The 22,426-nt window shown below is 39.4% G+C and overlaps 1 protein-coding gene across 1 annotated transcript in view; it reads left to right on the top strand.

Annotated features, from left to right (window-relative positions):
* Nucleotides 1–21,996, top strand: part of LOC150089170 (uncharacterized) — a 437,035-nt gene extending 415,039 nt beyond the window's left edge. The window contains exons 27-30 of the mRNA XM_090389629.1: nt 1,260–1,367; nt 6,111–7,461; nt 12,477–12,602; nt 21,854–21,996. Of these exons, the coding sequence (XP_090245755.1) occupies nt 1,260–1,367; nt 6,111–7,461; nt 12,477–12,602; nt 21,854–21,996 (1,728 nt within the window). The remainder of the gene's footprint in view (nt 1–1,259; nt 1,368–6,110; nt 7,462–12,476; nt 12,603–21,853) is intronic.
* The last annotated feature ends 430 nt before the right edge of the window (nt 21,997–22,426 follow it).

Genomic DNA, 22,426 nt, shown 5'->3' with positions numbered 1-22,426 from the left:
TACCAAAAAATTCGTTCCCGGCGTAACTGCACTACTTTCATCATCCAGCAGAAAATGGTTTTCACCCTCACTATTTACCTCCTACATACTAACTGGGAATGGTTCGCTTAACGCAAAACTTTACCAATTCAGACTTTCTAATACAGTCTCCTGTCGATGTGGACTACCGGAAGACTCTCCACACGTACTTTATGAATGCTCCATTTACGAGGACCTAAGATTGGCTCTTAAGGCAACAGTTCCAAACTTGTCTCCTGGATGTGAGAAGATACTCGTATCTATCAATAATTGCCAGGCCCTTCAAACCTTCCGCAATGCTGCTTTTAATCGCAGGAAGACTTTCAACGTCAATGTTAATGCAAGCAATCAAACTGAAAACACTTCAAAATGCAACCTGTTGCCTCGTCCTGATGACGTAATGTCCAAAATTTTGCTGGTTTTCAAGAACACACTAAGATTTTAACAGATGCTGCATCATTCTTTATCAAGACTCTCCACAACTAAATCCTTCCTCTGCTCATTGATACCGTCATCAACCAGTGACTTCTGATACCACTCCAGATTAACAGAATTATGTCTAGAACTTGTTCCTGCTGATCTTGTTTGAATGACATTACTACTTCTGTTTGACAGTACACCTTTCCTCTTTGTGGACCACTTTGGGCAACACTGCATAAAGACGTGGGCAAAGACGTAGATAAAGATTTTATTTTATTTTTATTTTATTTTATATATATATATTTTTTTTTTGTTTTGATTTGTTTTATATATATTTTTATTTTTTTTTTGTTTTATTTTATTTATTTTTTTTCTATTTTATTTATTTTTTTTTACTTTATGCTATTCTCTTCTTTATTTCTTCGTCTTCTGCAGTCCTGTCTTCTGGGAATGACTGTGTGTGTGCGTGCGCGCTGTTGCCGGCTTGCTGGCACGGGGTTCTTTTGAATGGCCGTCTCCTCATTTCATCGTTATTCTATGGTACACCACCACCATACCAAATTTTGTCCTGCTTCATCTCAAAGTTGAACGAGTTACACCACATTTTCCACAGGTTCTGTTAATTTTGTCGAGCAGTTTGTATCACTTTTCATAACCAATATTGACTGATCGGATCATATGCACTAATATAAGTATACTAATTACTTTGAACTGTAAAATTCTGATTATCACACTCTCTCTCGAGAGAGAGAGAGTGCGATAATCAGAATTTTTAAAGAATTGCATTTTGGAAACTAAGCATATTCTGTTGTTTCTTATAGGACGGAAAGATTCCTTTATGCTTCGCAGCAAATGCTGGCCACTATGATATTCTGAAATTTCTTCTTGAGAAACGACACAGCACTTTGGTTTTAATGGATGATGCCTCCGTAAGTATTATTATTATTATTAACATCATTTTATTTCCACATCAGTGGGCACCCCCGAAACAGCCTGGTTCGGCTAGAGGGGTGTATATAATAAATATTCAAGGCGATTACAGGTTACATCGAGTTTAAAAAATAGGAAAACACATTGTATTTACAAGTAAGGTGACATTAAATAAACTGAAGTTTCAAAACTGTGAAGGTGGTACAGTCAATAGTTCTGTTTTGTACAGTTCTTTCAGGGTGTCCTGTCTGTAGGGATTCGAGCTGCAGAAAGCTGAGGCATCGATTCCAAGGGAGTTATACGGTCCGACTGTGTTTGCCGGAAACACTGATCCTAGGTATCGCATGTTTTGTAGAGAAGATCGTGGATAAGGTGTTACACTGCACCGGGTTCGTTGGATAGTCCGAGAGTTTGTTGTCACTCCCGAGATGTCAGGTGAATCCATTTGGCCACAAAGGAGTTGAGCCAATGTATGCAGGTTCCTCTCCTTGATGATGGTTTCCCCATGGTTTCAGGCCGAGGTTTGCATACAATATGTTTCGAGAGATGGTAAAAGGGTGGCCCATCACCTTGTTTAACCATCTCAGGAGCCGGTACTCAATCCCAAGGAATATCTTCAGTTTAGAAGGGGAGGCCCCTGACCAAAGCACAGATGCACAGAGCGCTATGGGGGTCAAATTTCTTTCGATGCGATGCAAGAGGAACCCTCGGGGCCTAAGACCGACCAGCTCCTGTCGAATTGCCCAGAGAGCAGCAAGTGTTTTCTACCTGGCCATATTGAGGTGGTCTTTGAAGGTTAGTCTGTCATCTCATTTCAACCCCGGATCGATGTGAGAGTTAACCTTTTCAGTGAGGGTCCCGGTGATTTTTAGTGTAATTTCATTCTTTGTCTTCCTTTTTGTGAAGATCATCTGGGCTGCTTTCTGAGGATTCAACTTTAGCCTGAGAGATCGTAGATAATTCTGAAGTTCAACCAGGACGTTCTGTGTTTCAAAGGCGACTGCATCATCTAATGTGAGATCGTCAGCATATGAGAGGAAGTTTGGGTGCTTCGCAAGGAAGAGCACTAAAGCAGTGGCAAAGAACTACGAGGAAAGAACTCCCCCTTGTGCGATGCCGACAGAGGTCGTGATGGTGCTTTCCAATATATGGTTATATTTAATAATAATTTTCCTGTTGTTAAGAAATTGGTTTAGAACAGCAAGTAGATTTCCTTCGATTCTGAAGTAATATTTTCACCAGCTCTCTTGTGCAAAGTGTGTCGAAAGCTGCTTATATACCCAGGAATACGATTTCGAGTTGTTTCTTATCATTTAGGGCTTTTTGGATTGCCAGCTGGTCATTAAGAGATTAGACAGTGTGGACCTTCTTGGAATAACAGTATGGAGATGTTGTGGTCGTCCTTTGAAACTGTGTTCATCCAAGATGGGATGGATCGTTTTTTCAAAAACTTTTAGCAGCCCGCAGGATATGGAGATTGTTCTGTAGCCTTTTAGGACATTCGGTTTGTTAGTTTTCGGTATTGGTAGGGAGTGATAGGTATTCCATATTGTCGGTGTGAAACCAGACTGGAGAATGCGTTTGAATATGTCATGCAAAAGGTCGATCACGTAGACACCGCAAATTTTGAGAATAAAGAGCGGAAATCCATCAGGACCAAATGTAGGTTTGTTGGGTAGGCTGTTAATTGCTTTCATTATCATATCTCACGAGATCGTAACATGCGAAAGTGAGGGCCTGGCTGTATCTGTTATGGCCGCTACAGGGAGGGGAGGATATTGTTCCAGTTCAGGGTGGAAGGTTGACTGTACCCACTGTTTGAAGGATTCTTCATCTATTACCACCTGACGTCCACGTGTAGTAGCGATGCGTTTAGAATGCCTGAGTCTTTTCGAATATACTGAAGTTGGGCCCTCCTCCTTACGCGCAGGAAATTCGTTCTTTGTTTGCTGTAATTGATGTGGTCTTGCGGGGGGTCCAGACAGTTTCCAAGGCTCTGTAGGCTTTTTGTTTTAGATTGAAAGCAGAACCACCGCTTGGTTTTTGAGGAGATTCTAGTTGCCTTCGACGCACCAATGAGAGCTATGTTCATTAGAAAGAACATTTATTGCTTCGTCCACAGGTTTGGAGTAGAGGTTGTTCCAATTGAATGCTTTAAGTTCAGTAAGGATAACATTTGGCTTGATCAGATCAATTGAGAACGTAGTTCACTACGCACCGGGTCCGCGAATTTGCTCACAGAGACTGATTTTGCAGTAACTGATCCAAAGCATCAACAGTAGTTTACTGCTGATGCTTTGGATCAGATAACTGTTGATCTTCAGTATGGTTATTTAAGTGTTTGCATGTTTGATAAAAAAAAAGTTTCATCTTGTTGACTAGTGTTATTCTGTTGGAAGTTCCTTCATTTCATCTACTAAGACTGTTTCTGACTTCTCCAGGTTTGCTAACCTACCTATCGTCCTAATCATCAAATGGTCTGTATCATCGTCTGGTATCTCATATCTTTCTCATCGTTCTGCTTTGTTTTACAATTATCAACCTGGGATTTCTTAATTCGAAGTCTATAAATCTTTGTCTCCAAGCTCGAAAGGTTATCTTATTTCAGTTTGCCTTCATTTCTCTCTTGTTTTATTTCGGTTTAATTAACTTTTTTTTTTGTTTTTGGCTGTTGTGATATGATCTGTTTCACACACAACAGCAATAACTTTCTTAAAGGAATTCATATTAAATTCATTGACTGGCGAAATCATAATTTTCACTTTTGCCACTATTACAGCATCTTTTCTCCTTCAGTCACTTTTGGTTACATTACGTAAACTGAATGATTATCTATCTCTTCTTGAACAAATTACTTTCACGATAATCCACCTGAATTCTCATCAGATTTATTACATGTCCTTCGGATTGATCATTTATCTAGTAGATCTGCGTTCTATTAATAGACAAAACATTTAATTGATCATAGCTTAATCTACTAATGTATAGAAAAGTACTCTTCATCCTGTTTCATTAAGCTTATCAAATGTATATATTCCAGTGTATTATCTCAAGGGAGTTTTAGGCATACGGTCTGCCATATGGTTGAGAAATATGTATGCAGTACAAATAAATAGGAACCTTCTTCGTTAAGGAGTTTCAATCACGTTGTTCGTCAACATGTGCCGTGTTAGAAAAAACGTTCACAATACCGTAAACACCTTATCGGCGTGCTATCTACAAACTGCAAGCAAGCAGCTACAGTACTTAGACACCGATTTTTTGAAAAGAATGGATTACCAATGGCGTATCGTCCAATGGTGCAGGTAGTAGTGCAACTACACTACTACCTGATACTAATAACGAAACATTACACCAGGGCCCAAGCTCTTAAAGATGCACCACCATATATTTTGATTATTATTATTAGTATCAGTTGATTTACCCTAAGTTCACTTCCTTGTACAGCTGGTGGGCTAGGAGGGTGTACAGATATTTTGAAATATACATCACACAATTTCATGCAAATTTTCAAGATATTTGCAATAATGGTATTAAATAGATAATGATATTTACTTAATTGCAAGTTACCATTCACTTTAAAATAAAATTGATCTTAATAATTAAAGAAGCAAATACCCAGGTTGACTTATATATCTTTTCTTCAGCAACTGACATAACACATTTACTTGTTTTTCATTCTATTATTGCATTTAATTGTTTACATCATATAAATTTCCGATAAAAAAAAATTCAGTTCAATTTTCACGGTAGTCCTAGTGATTTAGTCCAGATTTGGTTGATAATTTCGCTTCTGTATGTTTTATTGACTTCAAACTTTACTGGATCAATGGAGAAGGTTTTGAAGTGTTCGATTGTGTTACACGGGAACATTCCTTTTAAGGAATCCAGATTAGATAGCTTCATCCTAAATGGGGGCTGGTTTCTGTTTCTTGCTCTTGTGAGTGCGATAATATTCTATCGATGGGGCATCAATCTAGCGAGTGTTTGTATGCCCATTGACATGGATATTTCGTCACACGTTTACTAAAGACCGCATAATTTCCTATTCTTCCCAAATTCTAGACCGCGACGTTCCCAGGACTTCATTTCATGCACTTTTTGGCTGTGGGATTATTTGAGGTGAGTACCCTGACAACGTCAAATCCCTTAGAAGACGTAAAGACAGCATAAGAGTGCTCATTGGGAATATTTTTAAGAGGGAATGTTAAGAGAGACAGTTAAAAAAATAATTCAACGATACGATTTCAACATATTGTTAACGTCAGTGGATATCATATTAACCAGTTTGGCGACCATTAACGTCCAACATAGATACCGTTTGATCTGAATAAGCTTGTTGTACAGCTAGTCACTCCCTCATAAGGTACAGCACCATTTCTACCTGGTGCTACCTCACTCATTTCGGGAGTGATGGTGTATCCCACAAACACCGAGCGTTTCTGGCCACAGTATCTCTCTCTCATGCCGACAATTACTATTTTGATGAAATGATTACTATCCTTTACATTTTCGTAATGGTGATTTTGGGAAGAGGATATTTTGGTTAGGTATGCTATGATTTATATGCATTATGTATACGGTATTTTGCATTATTATGAATGGTGCTAATACTAATAATGTATATTTTTACCTAATAAGTTTGCTAATACGGATTTACCTAATAAGTTTGCTAAAACGATTTACCTAATAAGTTTGCTATAAAAATATTGACTTCATCTTATATATTCTTTTCCTTGCAGTTTCTGGTCGATCTCATGGTGTGTGGAAAGAACCTTGACAACAAGCCGTTGTTAGAATTTGTCTTCGTTTCTGAAGCTCCTATTGACACCGCAGTTAAGATGTCGCGCCAATATGAGCTGCTTGCGCTGAAAGAAAAGGAAAGAGCTCGCGACCTAGAAAATATGGCGATATTCTGCGAAACCCTTTCAACTGATTTGTTAGCTATTATTGCGAGTAACAACAATGCAGGCCTGCTGCTTCAGTCAGGAGACTATAAACAACAAATTTTTCTGGACGTACTCATTGAACTTGAGCGCAAAGATGTTGTAGCCCATTCAGCTGTACAGAAATATCTCTCGGAAGTGTGGATGGGAAATTTAAAATGGCCAACGTGGCAAATATTGCTACTCTTTCTGGCTTTTATAGTTTGTCCTATCACATGGATGGCGTTTTCCTTGCCCTTCCATAGGTTTGCTAACATCCCTATTATTAAATTCATGTCATATCTGGTATCTCATATCTTCCTCATCATTCTGCTGTGCTTCACAATTATCAACCCGTGGTTTCCTATTTGGAAGTCAGTAAATCTTTGTCCCCAAGCTCACGAGGTTATTTTATTAGGGTGGTTGGTGGGACTTCTGGTGGCCCAGATAGTTAATCCAAGAGACCGTGGAGGTCTTGGTTGGATCAAAGGGGTTATAGTTATTTTTGGAATTTCAGCAATCATTGTACACCTGGTCGCGTTGTTGTTCTCTGATACCAAGACCAAACTGATAGTACTGTATATAAGAAATCAATTTCTTGCCGTAGCATTACTAATGGCTTTTCTAGAATTTCTAAATTTTTTAACTTTTCATTACCTCTTTGGACCATGGGCTATAATCATTCGAGATCTGATCAAAGATCTGCTACGCTTCCTTGCCATTTTGGTCATATTTCTGACGGGGTTTTCATTACACATTTGTGCAATCTATCAGCCTGTCTACAACTTTGGAAATGTCTCAATTAGTGTAGAGGGTGATAAGTTTCAACATCCTATTTACACATTTGAGATGCTTTTCTTTGCATTATTTGGTCTAGTAGAGCCAGATTATATGCCACCAATGCCTATGAGTCCAGCAGTAGCAACAATGATTATGAAAATCGTTTTTGGCGTGTATATGATGGTGACCGTTGTAGTTCTCATCAATTTATTGATAGCCATGATGTCTAATACTTACCAGAGAATTCAAAGCCAATCTGACAAAGAATGGAAATACGGAAGGGCGAAACTCATAAGGAACATGAATATGACACTTCCTACGCCATCGCCGCTGAACACGTTTACATTCCTGCCAACTTTAATTAAACGATGGAAAGCGAAGCAGTTGGGTAAGTTACTGACAAATCCTTTTGTTGCCTAATCCTTTTCAATACTGCTCTATTAATAATTTTTATTTCTTATTAAAAGGTCTAAATGAATTTCTAATATTGATCTGAATATAAAAGTAACTGTATAGAAAATATTAAATAATAAAATGCAATGATTCATTATATACTTGGTGATATTGTTCTTTACTTAAACCGAAACTAAATTCATAGTACTACATATAATAAATACATGAACAAGAAAAAACTATAGCATGAACAAGAAAAGAGGATTAACAACAAGCATATATAATTTAAAAAATATAATGTGTGAAATGTAAACTAATTATCTGACTTTACGGCGTTGCTAGAATTTTTAGCTTTGGATGTTTGTTTCAGGGAGGGAGGGTAAGAAGGCAGGCAGTATATAGAAATAAAAGTACTTTAAAAATTCACTCGTTTGGAGAAGTTAGAAGCTCTTCGGACATTTGTCTAATTCATAAAGGCGTTTTCATTTTAGTTGACTATTTTAGACACTATGAATAATGTTTATTCTCTTTAGTAATTCCGAATTTTTAAGCCCACACAACTTGTAAGTCGTATACAGATATAATACACTACGACAATAATGCCCAAAATGCTGATGCGACGTAAACCCAACAATAATAAGATTAAAATGCAGATAGAGTTAAAAGGTGGACTGTTTTAAAATCGATTTTATGAAACTGGGAAATTTAAAGGGGACAATAAAATGTGACACTTTTGATGTGGATGGTACTAGTATAATCTTAATCCCCGTCCCCTTCCTTGCATAAATGCGTCCCTCTCCCTCCTCACCCGAGCTTGAACGTCCAACAGTTCTTTCCTCCCCCCCCCCATTTTCCCAGAAAGTTTTGCTGGGAAATGGGGGGGAGGAAAGAACTGTTGGGCTGGCACTGGTTGAAAACGAATTAGCAGTTCGATATAAAAAGGCGCTAAGAGCGTATTATGCCGTGAGTCAGAGGGGAAGGGAATTACTAGTCGTTGCCAGTGGTTCTGCTTGGCGATGGTTATCGTTGAAAGAATGGGTGCAGAATCATAATCTAGGAAGCAGAGGTAAATTGGGGAGCTGCTTGATTGAAAACTAAGATATATGAGCCAGGCATTCTTCAAGATCTAAGTTGTTAAGTGTTATGATTCGTATAGGAAGGCTTTTCTTTCTTCAGTATATTATCAAGATGTTGCTTGATTGTAACATATGTTTTGCAGCTAAAATGGAGTCTCGCTTGAAAAAAATGCAATTCTATCTTCATTGGCTCCCTCCTTAAATTTTCTATTTATTGCGCATGACTTGCTTAATTTTGAAGAGCTTATATTCATTTCCGAAGTCCACCACGCTCTTGAGAATGGAGTGATAGTAACAGACTTTGTTTGCAAGCTGACCTATAGAAGTGACCCAGAGCGATATGAAGTCAACGACTAGGATCACAGTGCACAAGAATATTCCAATGGATGGAGGAGACGGCCTGGACGCATAGCTGAGGGTTGGGAGTAGAGTAGTAATATTTTTCATAGGCTTTACTGCTTCAAAGACTAAGTTGGTCACAGTTTGGTGTAATGATCAATATTAACAGAATGATAAGTTCATGATTCGAAAAGGCGCCTCCGTAGCCAGGTGAGCAGGAGCAGCAGTGCATAGCACACACTTCTTGATTAGACTGGGGTTCGAGCCCGTTACCACTAAATACGGAGGATGCGGAAAGGTCAAGGAATGACCACCGCATATCCCCGGAGCAATATGGCCTTAGTTGCTAATGCTCCTAAAAACCAAATAACAAACAAACATGATTCGAAATGAAAGCGACGTTGACTTCGTGTCCATGCTAGCAGTGGACAACATAAGATAAGGAAGTCTGCTTCTTTAATGAGTTACTGATTCACTTAATCCATATGGAGTGATTTTATAAACTGGCTCAGAATAGTGTGTGATCCAAGCTCTGGAAGCAAACTGAAGTCCCCGCACACACACACACACACACACCCTGGCACAGTCTCTGGTGAATGGAAGTGATTCACCAACCAATGAAATAACTCATCGACGGACAGTAACATTGCAATAGGTGGCAGATACAAATAGCCATGAAATCAATCAATTCGATGTCAACTGGGGAAACAGTAACTTGGCTAGCCTGTAGGCTAGTCAAGTCAACCTCGTATTATTTCTGGCTATGGTTCTTTGAATCTCAAATTCGCAGGGCTCAAGTTCTTCAATTCTTCTTAGTTTATGTAGTGAATCTAAAGGTTGGATATGCGTTCTTTATTCTTGTTCAATTTATAATGGCCTGTACCAAAGCCTTTTTTTATCTTCACCAGCTTTCATGTGGCAATAAAATTGAGCGCTTAGTTCCAGAGATAGCCTCTTATAATCTTCGGGATATTGCATTCAATCTTTTTACCCATCTTCGTATCCGCTTCCGTCACCTTCTTTACATCTACTTCTACTACTACCGTCTCTTCAGATTCCTCAGTCCTCACCGCGTCTACAGCTACAGCATCTACAGAATCTTCTGCTCTTCCAAGCACTACAACTTCTACAGTACCAACTGGCTACTGATGATGTATGATTGTTAAACGAACCATTGATGCTGTAATGAATTCGGACTATTTCACTGACGACAACTACTGGCACCAGCCTTGGCCAGTGCGGGATTATCTTTCGTTCCCTTCTCCCTCACCTCAGTATTCACCTCGGCATTCACACTCTATCAGGGTATGAAATTGAAAGATAAATGTGACTGGCCCTGACTCAGCTCAGTGTGAGATTTTTTTTACTTCTATCGGTCTTTCCATCTTCTAATTTTTCTCTCCTATCTTGTGTGTGTGTGTGTGTGTGTGTGCGTGCGTGCGCGCCCTGGTTTCCAGCGAATGATTTTTATTTTTACCTTTCTGCTAGTTTCTTCTTCGTTTTTTGCTGTCTCACTATTATCTTTTGAATGGTTCCAAACTTGTCTAGGACTTTCAAGTACGTGATTATCGAGGTCCGCGACCGCCTCTTCATTACGTAAATAAGTACTGGGCAGGCCTTTCTGGCAACTAAATGGCCAGAAACAACTAAACAACACTGCATACATTCTGGCCATTTTACAGAGTTCTGTGTCGTCATAGTAAATCGACCACACAACACACGCAATTTAGACATAATATATGCTACGCAATATGGCTTAAATTGTTGATGCGCCTAAAACCCTACTATTACTATTCGTTACTATTACTGCTATTACTATTCATTACAGACCGCCATAACGGAGTTGAATTACTATTCGTTACTATTACTGCTATTACTATTCATTACAGACCGCCATAACGGAGTTGAAGTGGTGTTCAGGAGCCACTCTATATACTGTAAGATACTATACATGCGTATTAAATTATTATTCATAGGGAGTGTATTCTACTAAGCAGAGGGACGAAAAAAGTTCGTATGGACGTAAGGCCGAAAACGCCTTTTTTCGGATTATAGTTTTGCTTTTTTTTCATAGGGTGGAAGGTAAGTACGCCTGTCAATTAAAGCTACTTTCCGTCTGATATATAGGACTAATTTTGGCAATCTTACTTTCATTAATCGACCATTACGACATAGATCGTTTTATTCCGTATACCAGGTGGCTATAAAATAAGTTTCGCTATTCAGAAGACCCTAGTCAAAACGGTTAGCGCGTTCCGAAAATCGGTGGGTATGTCGTTTAGAGTATGGGGAAGCGATTTGCAAAAGAAAAAAAAAGTAGTTCAAATTTTCGCCAGAAGGGGAAAAACGGCACTGCACATATGCAAAAGTTGTCATTTATTTAAAGCCATCCTATTAGATAAAAGAAACAGGATCTCGAAAAGTTGGGCAGATGGGCTGAGAAGTGGCAACTGAAGTTTAACATTGACAAATGCAAAGTACTGCATATGGGTAGCAGTAACCCCAGAGAAAAGTACCAATTGGGTGGTGTTACACTCAGGGTAATGGTGAATGAAAGAGACCTGAGGGTAATTGTGCAGTCAGATATGAAATTTTCTGAACAGTACAAACAGGCTTCCAGAATAGGTCATGGGGTCTTGCCAGTGATATACAGGAATTTTGCGAGCAGGGATAAGGAGGTGATTATCCTCTTGTATAAGGCAATGGTCAGGCCACACCTTGAGTACTGCGTACAGGTCTGGAAGCCTCATTTTAGGAAGGATGTAAAGTTGCTAGAACGAGTACAGAGAAGGACAAAACTGGTGAGAGGAACAAAGGGATGCCCTTACGAAGAAAGGCTTAAGTTCTGCAAATTGTACCGTCCAGAAACTAGGCACCTGCCAGGCGATCTGATTGAAGTGTATAAGGCATTGAATAGATTGAGCAGGCTCGATGCTGATGGGATTCTTCCTCTTGCTCAGATATAAACCTGAGGGGGCATATAATGAAATTGAGGAAAGACAGTTGTCGAATAGATGTGCGGAAATTCTCCTTCAGCCAGCGGGTAGTTGATTGCTGGAACAAATTTCCATATGTCGTTGTGGAAGTTGGTAGCTTAAATAAGTTAATGGCAGAACTAGACAAACATTGGAACGAATGGATGGGTGAAATGGGAAGGGTTTTTTTTTTTTTTTTTGCTGATGCAGTCTAAGCTTGCTTTCTTGCATCATATGCCTCTACTAATGCTAATGCTAAATGTACGAGCAGCAAGGCAAAAATTGCTGCCCAATTAGGCTATTTAGAATAATTACTCTGATGCAGACATAAAGGAAATTTCTCCTCGGTCACTTAGAGTGTGCATTAATTACTTTAATGGAAAAAAACTCAAGTTACAGGCTTCCTTTAGCGTTACTCTATGAAAGAAAATAAATCGGGCTATAACTCGGAAGGGAAACATTTCCGAAATTATGTCCATATGAACTTATTTGATCCCTATGCGCAGTAGACCAAGCACCCAAAGTTTGACGAGACTATTCAAAAACACCTTGAATATTATAAAATAATCTTATTCTACCAAATGTATATCATCTTATGCTGTTTTCTTCCATCTGAACAGGGAAAAAGAAGAGTGCTCCTGTGCGACATAAGGGAGATGCTGTCATCGAGCGAGTTAGCCTGGGAAGAGTACGGACATGGCTAAGAAGACGGTTCCGGAAACGCTCTGCTCAAGTTTCGCCAATAGGTAAGTATAATTATTTATTTATTTATTTACTCAAGTAAAGAAAAGTTACATCCTCCCTTTGACAGCAGTCAAATACTAGGAGGGTAAACACAACTATAAAAATTGAAAAGATAAGGATGGTGGGGGCGAAGACAAAGTAAAGAACAAGCATTAATACGTTCCTCCACAGAGACAATCAAGAATCTGTATTGGATCCTTCTTAGACTTGTTTCATTAAATTCAAGCGACATTCACCTCTTTGTTCGATGAAAATATTTATGCCTTTTACAACCGTTTTCTATTTCAGAATCACCTCACCACGTGACTTCGGTTTTAATCTATTTTCTTGCTATACAGCAATAAATCCGTGTGAATTGTGATTTTTTTTTTTTTTTGTTGCTTAGTTCTGTTACTGCTTTCGTAATTTTAAAAGAAAATTTATTTTGAGAATCTGTTTTTTCATGGCGTTGGTACTGGACAAATTGCGATCCCAATATTGGACACATCACCAAAAGGACAGATATTCGGCCTTCAGTTTTCTTCTTGGAGGGGCCAGTGGGAAACAGGATGTGAGTCAGTGCTTATAAGCAAAAAAAAAAAAAAAAAGGGGGGGGGAGAGATTTAGACTTAGAGGGAGAATCGTATATTACAGTGATTCTGTTCTCAGATAATGCAGAAGCATAGCATTCAAGAACATGCTTTTGGAATAATCTCCCATGGGGAAGAGTAATAACTAATTGTCCAGTTCTGGATTCGCCATTGACCCCGCTGTTTACATCTGCAGCATGTGTCTTGTAATACAGGTGAGTGCTCCATACTTTATAATACAAAACTAGTTGTTGGTGTTATATCGAGACAGCACCTTTGCTCTTAATCTGAATGCTGCTGAAATATTTTGTAATTTAATACCTGCATTTTTTTATAAATTTCATCTTAAATGTTTCTTCCGCGTAATAATGGGTAATAGGAGAACGTCCAAAAATACCATAGCAAAGGACGGCGTGATTCATTTAAGAAATGATGCGGATTTTTTTTTTTTTTTATTATTTCCATTTATAGGTTCTAATAGGTATTAGAACCTATAAATGGAAATTCCTTTGTGAGTCAGTGTGCCTTGTTGCTTGTGCAAGCTGTGCTATACTTAGCCATGCTATGATTGCTCTTGCAGGACTGGTGACTTTCTGGTTACTAGATGCAACGTGGAACTACCCGAAATTAAAACTTGGTGTGTTAATTGATGAGATGGGATCGCTTAAAAAGCGTTAATACTCTGGAACAGATTAAAACCGGGGACCAGATAAGGATTCAGATGCCTGGTGATGTTATCGGGGATGTGCTCTAGATATGAATTGTCGTGTCATGTTCACCCCTGAATATGAATTGTCATCACAAGACTTCCTATGATTGCTATGATTCCTATTAGTTATCATATTTCTTTCCTATAAATATGGGTAATATGAGAGCTTCCAAGAATACCATGGCAAAGGAAGTCATGATTCAACTGGAAAATGCTGCGGCAATTCATTTGTGAGTCACTGCTTATTAAAAGACTACTGTATAAATTGGAGTAATGTGGCATTACGGACAATGGTTGAATGGGAGAAGACAGTGTTTATCAATGGACACTGCTGTTCGCGGACTAATGATATTAGTGGAGGGCCCCCAGGATTCAATGCTGGGCCCAGTGTTGTTTTCAAAATTTATTAATAATATTGGTGAAGGTATATCAGGCTTAATGACTACGTTTCTAGATGATGATAAAAAGGTTAGCAGGGTGGTTAATGACAATAATCAAGGTAAGCTACTGCAACAAGATCTAGAGTTTAAGTTTAACATTGACATTTGCAAGGTACTGCTTATGGGTGGCAATAATCCCAGAGTAACATACCAACTGTGTGGTACTACACTCAGTGTAGTGGAGAATGAAAAAGACCCGATGTTAATTTTGCAGTCAGATATGAAATTCTCTGAGTAGTGCAGACATGCTGCCAGGACAGCTCACGAGGTTTTGTCAATGATATACAGGAACTAGCAGGGATAATGAGTGGTTATCCCTTTGTAAAAGGCTATGGTTAGGCCGCACCTTGAATACTGCATACAGGTTTGGAGACCACATTTTAGGAAGGATATCAAAGGGTGCAGAGAAGGGCAACAAGATTGGCGAAGGGAACAAAAGGATGCTCTTACGAAGAAAGCCTTTAGTTCTGCAAATTGCAGATTCTGGAAACTTAGCACCTGGGAGGAGTTCTCATTGAGGGGTTTCCGCCCCGAATGGATTGAGTAAGCTCAATGTTGATGGCGTTCTTCCTCTTGCTGAGACTACATGCTGGAGTTGGCATAAATTGAAATTGAGGAAGAATGGTTGTAGGATATATGTGCAGAAGTTTGCCTTCAGCCAGCGTGTGGTTGATTGTTGGAACAAAACGTAAGCTGGATTCAATCCAGAGATTTATGCTCCTTTCAATTTTCAGGGCGTGCCGCACCGTCAGCACCCCTGCTCTGCAGGTATTAACTGGATGTCAGCCACTATACTTAGAAGTGGTTAAAAGAGGGCTTTTTTATCACTTAAGGAAGGGAGTTCCAACCCAACTGCTAAATTTTCAACTTGACACCGCAAACGGCACCAGGCAGGAAAGACAACGGATAACCCAACATCTACAAGAGATATGGCAACATGACTGGGACACTACAACAAAAGGGGCCATCACAAAACGATTCCTTCCATCCATAAGCTCAACTCACCCAGAACCTCCACCCTGGTTTTCGCCTGGCCTCCATGTGACCTTTATCATCACCGGCCATAGATCCTTCCAACAAAAACTGACCGCCATGGGAATCGAGAATGATCCACGTTGCCACTGTGGCGAAGAGGAGTCCTGGGGGCACCTCATGTATGAATGCCCCAGCTACGACAACATTAGGCTTAAATTCCTCACCACAATACAGAGAAACCCGCGTAATCAAGAATCCTCAGTGCGGGATCTACAGGCACTATGCCATTGACAATTACACAGGGGCACCTGTCCCCTGTGACTTTTTAAACCCACACTCTTTCCTATACTTCGCCCAATTAGGGTGGATTTATTCTCCACTGTCAACCCACCCAAATTCATTCCCCCTCAAATCCTCTATTCTTGTATGCCCCTCTCCTCCCCTTTTTTTTTTTTTTTTTATTATTATTATATATATATATTTTTTTTTTTTTTTTTTTTTTTTTGTCTCCGTCAGGAAGCTCAGGCAACCCTGGCGGAGGCCAGCCAGAGTATAATGGACAGCCTGGCTCACCTCCCAGTGGTGGTGGCGGGCAACGTGGGGTTCCCTTAGGGGCCTTGCGGCTAAGCAGCCAGAGACCACAGACCACAGCACAACTCTGTCACAAACCAGACACCACACTTTTTCTGGCTTTTACAGAGATTCTGTAAATTCTTCACAGAGTACTATGGTGCAGATGTGGGAAACCACCGGTGGCGCCTTCCACAAAACACCATGCCACTATGTTGAAACAAACTTCCATGTGTTGTTGCGGAAGTGGATAGTTTGATTAAACTCAAGGAAGAACTAGAGAAATCCTTGGAGGGTGTAATGGGGTGAGGTTGTTAGTTTTTTTTAATAATTTCAAATAGATATTTACAGTATACCCAGTTATAAAATATAAGTACAAATTCAGTAGCTTTCGGAACACGTGTCCCTTTATCAACTGACAAATTTGAATACATTACAAGCAAAGTGGCACGTTACTCATGCGTCATTGTTGTAGCACGGACGTGTGCTGCCTTACGCCAGTGATCATCCATCAATAAAACGGTTGTCTCTAGGATGGGATGTATACGCATGCCTTTCTGGCGATTTAATGCCTTAGGGTTGTTTATTATGTTTAGTGACTCTAGCCATAGGCGGTGGCGAAAGTGTCGCGCGTGGTCCACTATCTCAAAGTCGCGCTTGGGGTCAAGATCGTGGTTGGTAGCCCAAAAATGTTCTGCAAGCACGGACTGGTCAGTTTCGGCAAGCCGGATTGCTCTGTCGTGTTCCGTGAGGCGATCCTGGAGACGTCGCGATGTCTCACCTACGTAGCAACTGTTACAGGCCCTACAGGTGATACGGTACACTACATTGCTGCGTAAGACAGGTGTGACAGGGGTCTTCACACTGGAGACAAGTGAACGTAGGTTCCTACCGGGTAATTGCACACATTTGATGTTGTAACTTCTCAGGATCTTCGAGATACGTCCTGACACTCCTGGATAGTACGGAATGTAGGCGGACGATATGCCGACTTGCTTCGGAGGTCTTGGGTTGGAAGTAAGTTCTTGTGCCTGTAACAAGCATCTGTTTAGTACATGGGATGGATAACCGCATCTTGTTTTTTTTTTTTTTTTTCTTTTCGAAAAAAGTAATGAATTAGGGCAGAATCTAATAAAGTCTGCAATCTTGCCCAATGCACGACAGAGGAGATACAAGGGGAAGTGCAAAAGACTTTGCCGATGGCATTTAAAGGTTCAGAGAAACTGCTAGTGAAGGGAGGGAGGGAACGGACAGATAAAAGATATGCAACTGGTTAATCACATAGATCTAGTGTACACTTGCGCTTTCCTTGAGGGTTCGAATGAAAGGCTTCCTGAGCCCAAGGGAGAACCATTCCCCCAAAAGCCCATGGATGATCATCAGTTAATTATGCGAAAGGTAATAACATAATGTGCGACAGAATGTCGATGGCATTACAAGATCAATCAGGGAAGTTAATAAGCAAATACAAAAGTCATATATAGTTTATATAATAATGTTAGCAGTATTGTCAATAAAATGGTTGAATTTGAGCTACTGGTTATGTCTAAAAAGCACATAAATAAATAAATTGTCTTTATTGTTACTAAATACGGTAGAAGTAACAATAATGCTCATCACGGCGATATGGGCAGAAGTTTTCCATTAAGGCAGAAAATGATACATGTGTTAAAAATTGGGAAAAGGAAAAGTTACATACCAAATTATAAGTTACCCAAAAATTAAAGGAAAAAAGGAGATATTAATAAATAGGAAAATATAAAGAGAAAAAAATGTGAACCTCTTAGCACAAATTAAAAACAATCGCAAGGAAGTTGAATCAAAATCAAACCATGGATTTTGATCGAACAAACGCAGATGAAAAACAATTGTTGTTGCAGCTCAAAAACACAGCGCGGTATGGATTGGAGAGGTGGATGCCTGGTGTCGAGGTTTAGTAATCTGGCACAGTTTAAGCCACAAGATTTGGAAGGAGTTATTCCAGTTGAACAGATGCGATCCGCTCTAGGAGAATGCGACAGTATTTGTAATCGGTAGCCATTGTCTGCAGGTTCTACTGATGCTGATATATGATTAACGGAGACGTCATGTCATCACTCTGATATAGGGGACTTTGGATGTCACCGTGATAAGCTGAATAACTGTGCTAAATGTGGCGAGACTGTGCCTCTTGATTCGGCAGTCTGTATGGCTTCAGATGGTTACAAAGGAAGTTGAGAATAGGGTGTGCTACAGACCGCATAATAGCGATGAGTAGCAGAAGGGTCTTCATATGAAACTTGGATGGCCAAGTAAATCTGAGTGCTTTGTTATGGGAGATTTCAACTCATTGATTGAAAATCTGAACTGGTAACTCGACTTGTGGAATAAATTTTTTGAGTCGGTTTATGCTCCTTATCACAGAGAATACAAAGAGCACGAATATTCTTGATCTAGTCATCACCAGTGGTTTGGGTAATATCATGAATGTGATGGTACAGGAACCGTTAGTAGCGAGCGACCATAGTGTCCTAAACTTGACAACCACAAATGAGATTTCGATAGTCAAGGAAAAGGGCAAGAATTTGAATTTCAAGAAAGGGGAATAAATTATATCGATTGAAATGAAACATATAAGATGGAAGGTATACCTGAATTATAGGAAACTCTCAAACCATTCATCATAGAAGTACGAGTGCATTCATTCCATTTGGGAAGTACTGCAGAAGAAGGATACCAAGGCGGATGAAAAGAGATTTAGCGAGTTTGATAGAATAGGATGAGTCCTGAGGGGATGTGAGACATTGGAGTTATGGAAGACTCAGATTCGTTTAAAAATTATAAGTTGATTTGTAACAAACCAACATAAGGGGTTAGACGGAATGTATGATAAATTGCAATCCAAGAGAATCAAATTTGGAAACAACGAATTTTATCAGAAATATAAGAAAAGAGTAAACCAGAATATTTACGCAATGGAAATACCCTCATAGATAAACCGGCCAATGTTGCCAGCATTCTGAATATGTAGATACCTCATATCGATTTTTTAGCAGAAAGTCCGTTTTGGGATGGAGTATATTGCAGTAGCATATTTGAGAATTGTAGAATAAGTGATATTTATATTACAGAGGAGAGCCTAACAGAAATACTGCTCAGCGTTAAAGTGGACAAGACCGCATTTATTGGTGGCATGCCCTCGTGTGTAGCACAATTGGTACAATCAACCCTTCTTCCCACACCGGGTGAAAAAGACCTAAGTTTGAATCCCGGCAGTGATGCGAGGAATTTTTATGAGCCTTTTTCTCAACATGCCTGAATTAGTCGGTCTCAGGCGAGAGTAGCCTAGAAGCCATTTTCCGCCGGGAAAGGTGCCTCCGTAGCCAGGTGGGAAGGAGCAGCAGTGTGTAGCACACGCTTCTTGATTAGACCGGGGTTCGAGCCCGTCACCACCAAATATGGAGGATGTGGAAAGGTCAGGGAATGACCACCGCATATCCCGGAGCAATATGGCCTTAATTGCTAATGCTCCTAAAAAAAACCAAATGCTCCGGGAAACTCGGGTTTTACGTCCAACAAATAGCAAATCGACCACAGAACACAGGCTATTGCTGATATGCCTAAAAGCCTGTAACCTATTGGTGGCATTTTGAAAGAGGTTGTTATTGGTTTTTACGAGCATTATCAATTAAGGCCATATTGCTCCGTATATACTGTATATAAAATGCGTGTTATGTGGTCAATTTTCTGTTTTCTAGACGAAAAACCCGAGTTTGAGGGAGTAAAAACCATAATACCCTCGCCTGAGACCGACTAACTCAGCCACGTTGTGAATGAAGTCCATAAAAATTTCTCTAGTCGTCGACGGGACTCGAACCCAGGTCTTTTCCACTTGGTGTGGTGGAGGATGGCGATTCTACCAATTGTGCTACCCAGAAGGGAAAGAGGCTGCAAAGGAATGGCTCACACCATTAGGGTAATGATGTGAGGCATTCCTTCGAGAGGTAGAGCATCCTAAATGGATCAAGAGCTTTATAAAAGGAAATTTCGCTGACCAGGCTGATAAAGATTGATATGAATGTGATATCATAGGAATTGGATGTAAGAGAAAATTTTGACAGTATATTATTAGACGTCAGCAAAGCCTTTGATACAGTCCCATAGAGGAGGTGCTGTTGTACTGGTGTTACAGGAGCGATCTTGAGTTAGATTTACGGGTGGCTGAAGAACAGGATATATAACAAGATACCCTTTGACGTGTAATTGAGAAAGTCCTTGAAGGTTCTATGCTGGGACTGCTCTTGTTTCTGAGTTTCTTGTATAATGTCTATGAGAGAATAAAAGGCAAGGTGTTGAAATTTACACCTTGAGAATTGTAGTTGGATGAAAGGTCGGGAAGGTGGTTACTGATGCAACTCAATCTGAGTTGGTGTAGATATGGCCACTCAAAAAGTGCAAAATATAAATCTTGCTACGGCAATCCTCTCCTACACTGGTGATCCCATTTAGAAAATGTGGGAGTATGAAAGGTTTAAGTATATTTAGAATAGTTAAACGGTGGCGTTTAGCTGTTACAAGTTTTTTTTTTTTCTCTTTTCTTTTCTTTTCTTTTCTTTATATGAAAACCCAAACATGAAAGGTATCAAAACTTTTAGTACTTAGTACAGCGCATGGAGTCACCGTCGTCCCCACACAGGGTGAAAAAAGGCCGGGGTTCGAATCCCGTCAATCACACGAAGAACTTTTTTTGAGCTTTTTTCACTCCGTAGCTGAGTTATTCGGTCTCAGGCGAAGATAGCAATGTTTTTACGTCCAGCAAAGTAGGCACATCGACTAGAGAACACATGCAATTAATAAGCACAATACACATGAGTAGCTGAAATTATATTTTCAGGTGACCCTAATAAAATAGTTTTTTATTATTTTTTTTTTATTTAGTACAGTGCATGAGTTGAAGAAGATGGGGGAAGGGATGCTGGAAACGTTGCTCTGGAGATTAAACATGGGTTTCACCACTTAAAGCCTCCAATAAACAAAGTGGTGGCATTGCACTGGTTGTGAGAATCATCTACCACCTAGAGTTGTGGTTACGGATGTTAATATGTTTTGTTTTTGAAGTGTGAAACACTTGTGATATTTTTAGCAATTAGTAAAGAATAAACGTTTTAGTTAGTGCAGGTTTTGTATTTTAATATTTGATTATGTAAGATGTTGTTGTTGTTATTTGGTTTTTAGGAGCATTAGCAACTAAGGCCATATTGCTCCGGTGCGGTGGTCATTCCCTGACCTTTCCGCATCTTCCGTATTTGGTGGTGACGGGCTCGAACCCCGGTCTAATCAAGAAGCGTGTGCTACGCACTGCTGCTCCTTCCCACCTGGCTACGGAGGCGCCTGATTATGTAAGAGCAAATCTTTGTATTGAAATATTTTTGTATTTCAATTTTTATATTTTAATTTTTATTTGTAATCTTTGTATTGAAATATCGAAATTATAATATTCCGCGGTTATTATTAGCAAGCGCGCCTAGGCTGAGACGAACATAAAAAATTTTAGCTGCGTTCAACAGGCAACACAAAAATAATGATGTGCGGTGAACGCCTGAAGTTTGAAGTGTGTCAGTTCCCAAAAAATAAAACCGGACTTGAGAATTAGAAGCTGTTTGTACTGGAAACTGCTGCTCCAAATATGGAGATTCGAAATTTGAGGTGTAGTGTTAACGCATTTGCGAGAGGCTTTCTGAACGTGCTTATCTGCTTCTCATTCATTTAGGTTGGTACGATTTGTTCCCGTTCGTTCATTATTCTTTCTTTAATTCGGATACCAAAAACTTGCGACACGAACGTAAAAAAAGTTACTGTTTATAAAATCAAAAAAAAAAAAAAAAAAAATTTAATTTAATTTTTTTTTATTGAACTGTGCAAAAGATTCTTTAAGAAGAGTGAAGTTAAGACATTTCCATGAATCAATATAGCACCATTGCTAATAGTTTCTTCTTATTATCTATTACTAGATGTACAGGTAGCGGTTCCGGAAAACGAACTTCAACCTATGTCTAAAGTTGTTGATTGGAAGAGCATAATTATCAAATACCTTACCGTGAAAGGTCTCAATTTACAATTGAAAAAGGACGAAGAAGAAGAGGACGAATATTAGGAACAAGCTATTTTGAAGTCGCCGTTCTTGTCTAAAGAGGCTGAAGAGAGAGCCTAACAAGTGAAGACAAAAAATCCGTTTAAAGAACAATATTCTCATATCATGTACAGTAATATTTATTACCTCGAATGTTTCCATTTTGTAAATATGGCTAACAGATTTTATCACTTGTATTACTACTGTCTGTATCAATAAAAATATGTGAAATTAAATATGTTGACTTAAAAAATAATAGATGATCATATTACAATATTGTCCATCACGCATTTATATTAACGGCATCATTATGTGCCAATAAATAAGATAAATTTTCATTTTATAGAGACCACAATGCCTACTATGTACTTAATCAGGGCCGACTTTCACAGCCAGTGTAATAATGCAGATGCACAGGGCGACCGATCTGAGGAAGGGACAATAGAAAGCTGAA

This window comes from Mastigoproctus giganteus, chromosome 2 (genome assembly GCF_048544385.1).
Source record: "Mastigoproctus giganteus isolate SK-2022 chromosome 2, ASM4854438v1, whole genome shotgun sequence".
NCBI classification, from domain to species: Eukaryota; Metazoa; Arthropoda; class Arachnida; order Uropygi; family Thelyphonidae; genus Mastigoproctus; species Mastigoproctus giganteus.
Note: the sequence above shows the minus strand (reverse complement) of the source record. Positions and strands in the feature narration are given on the sequence as shown.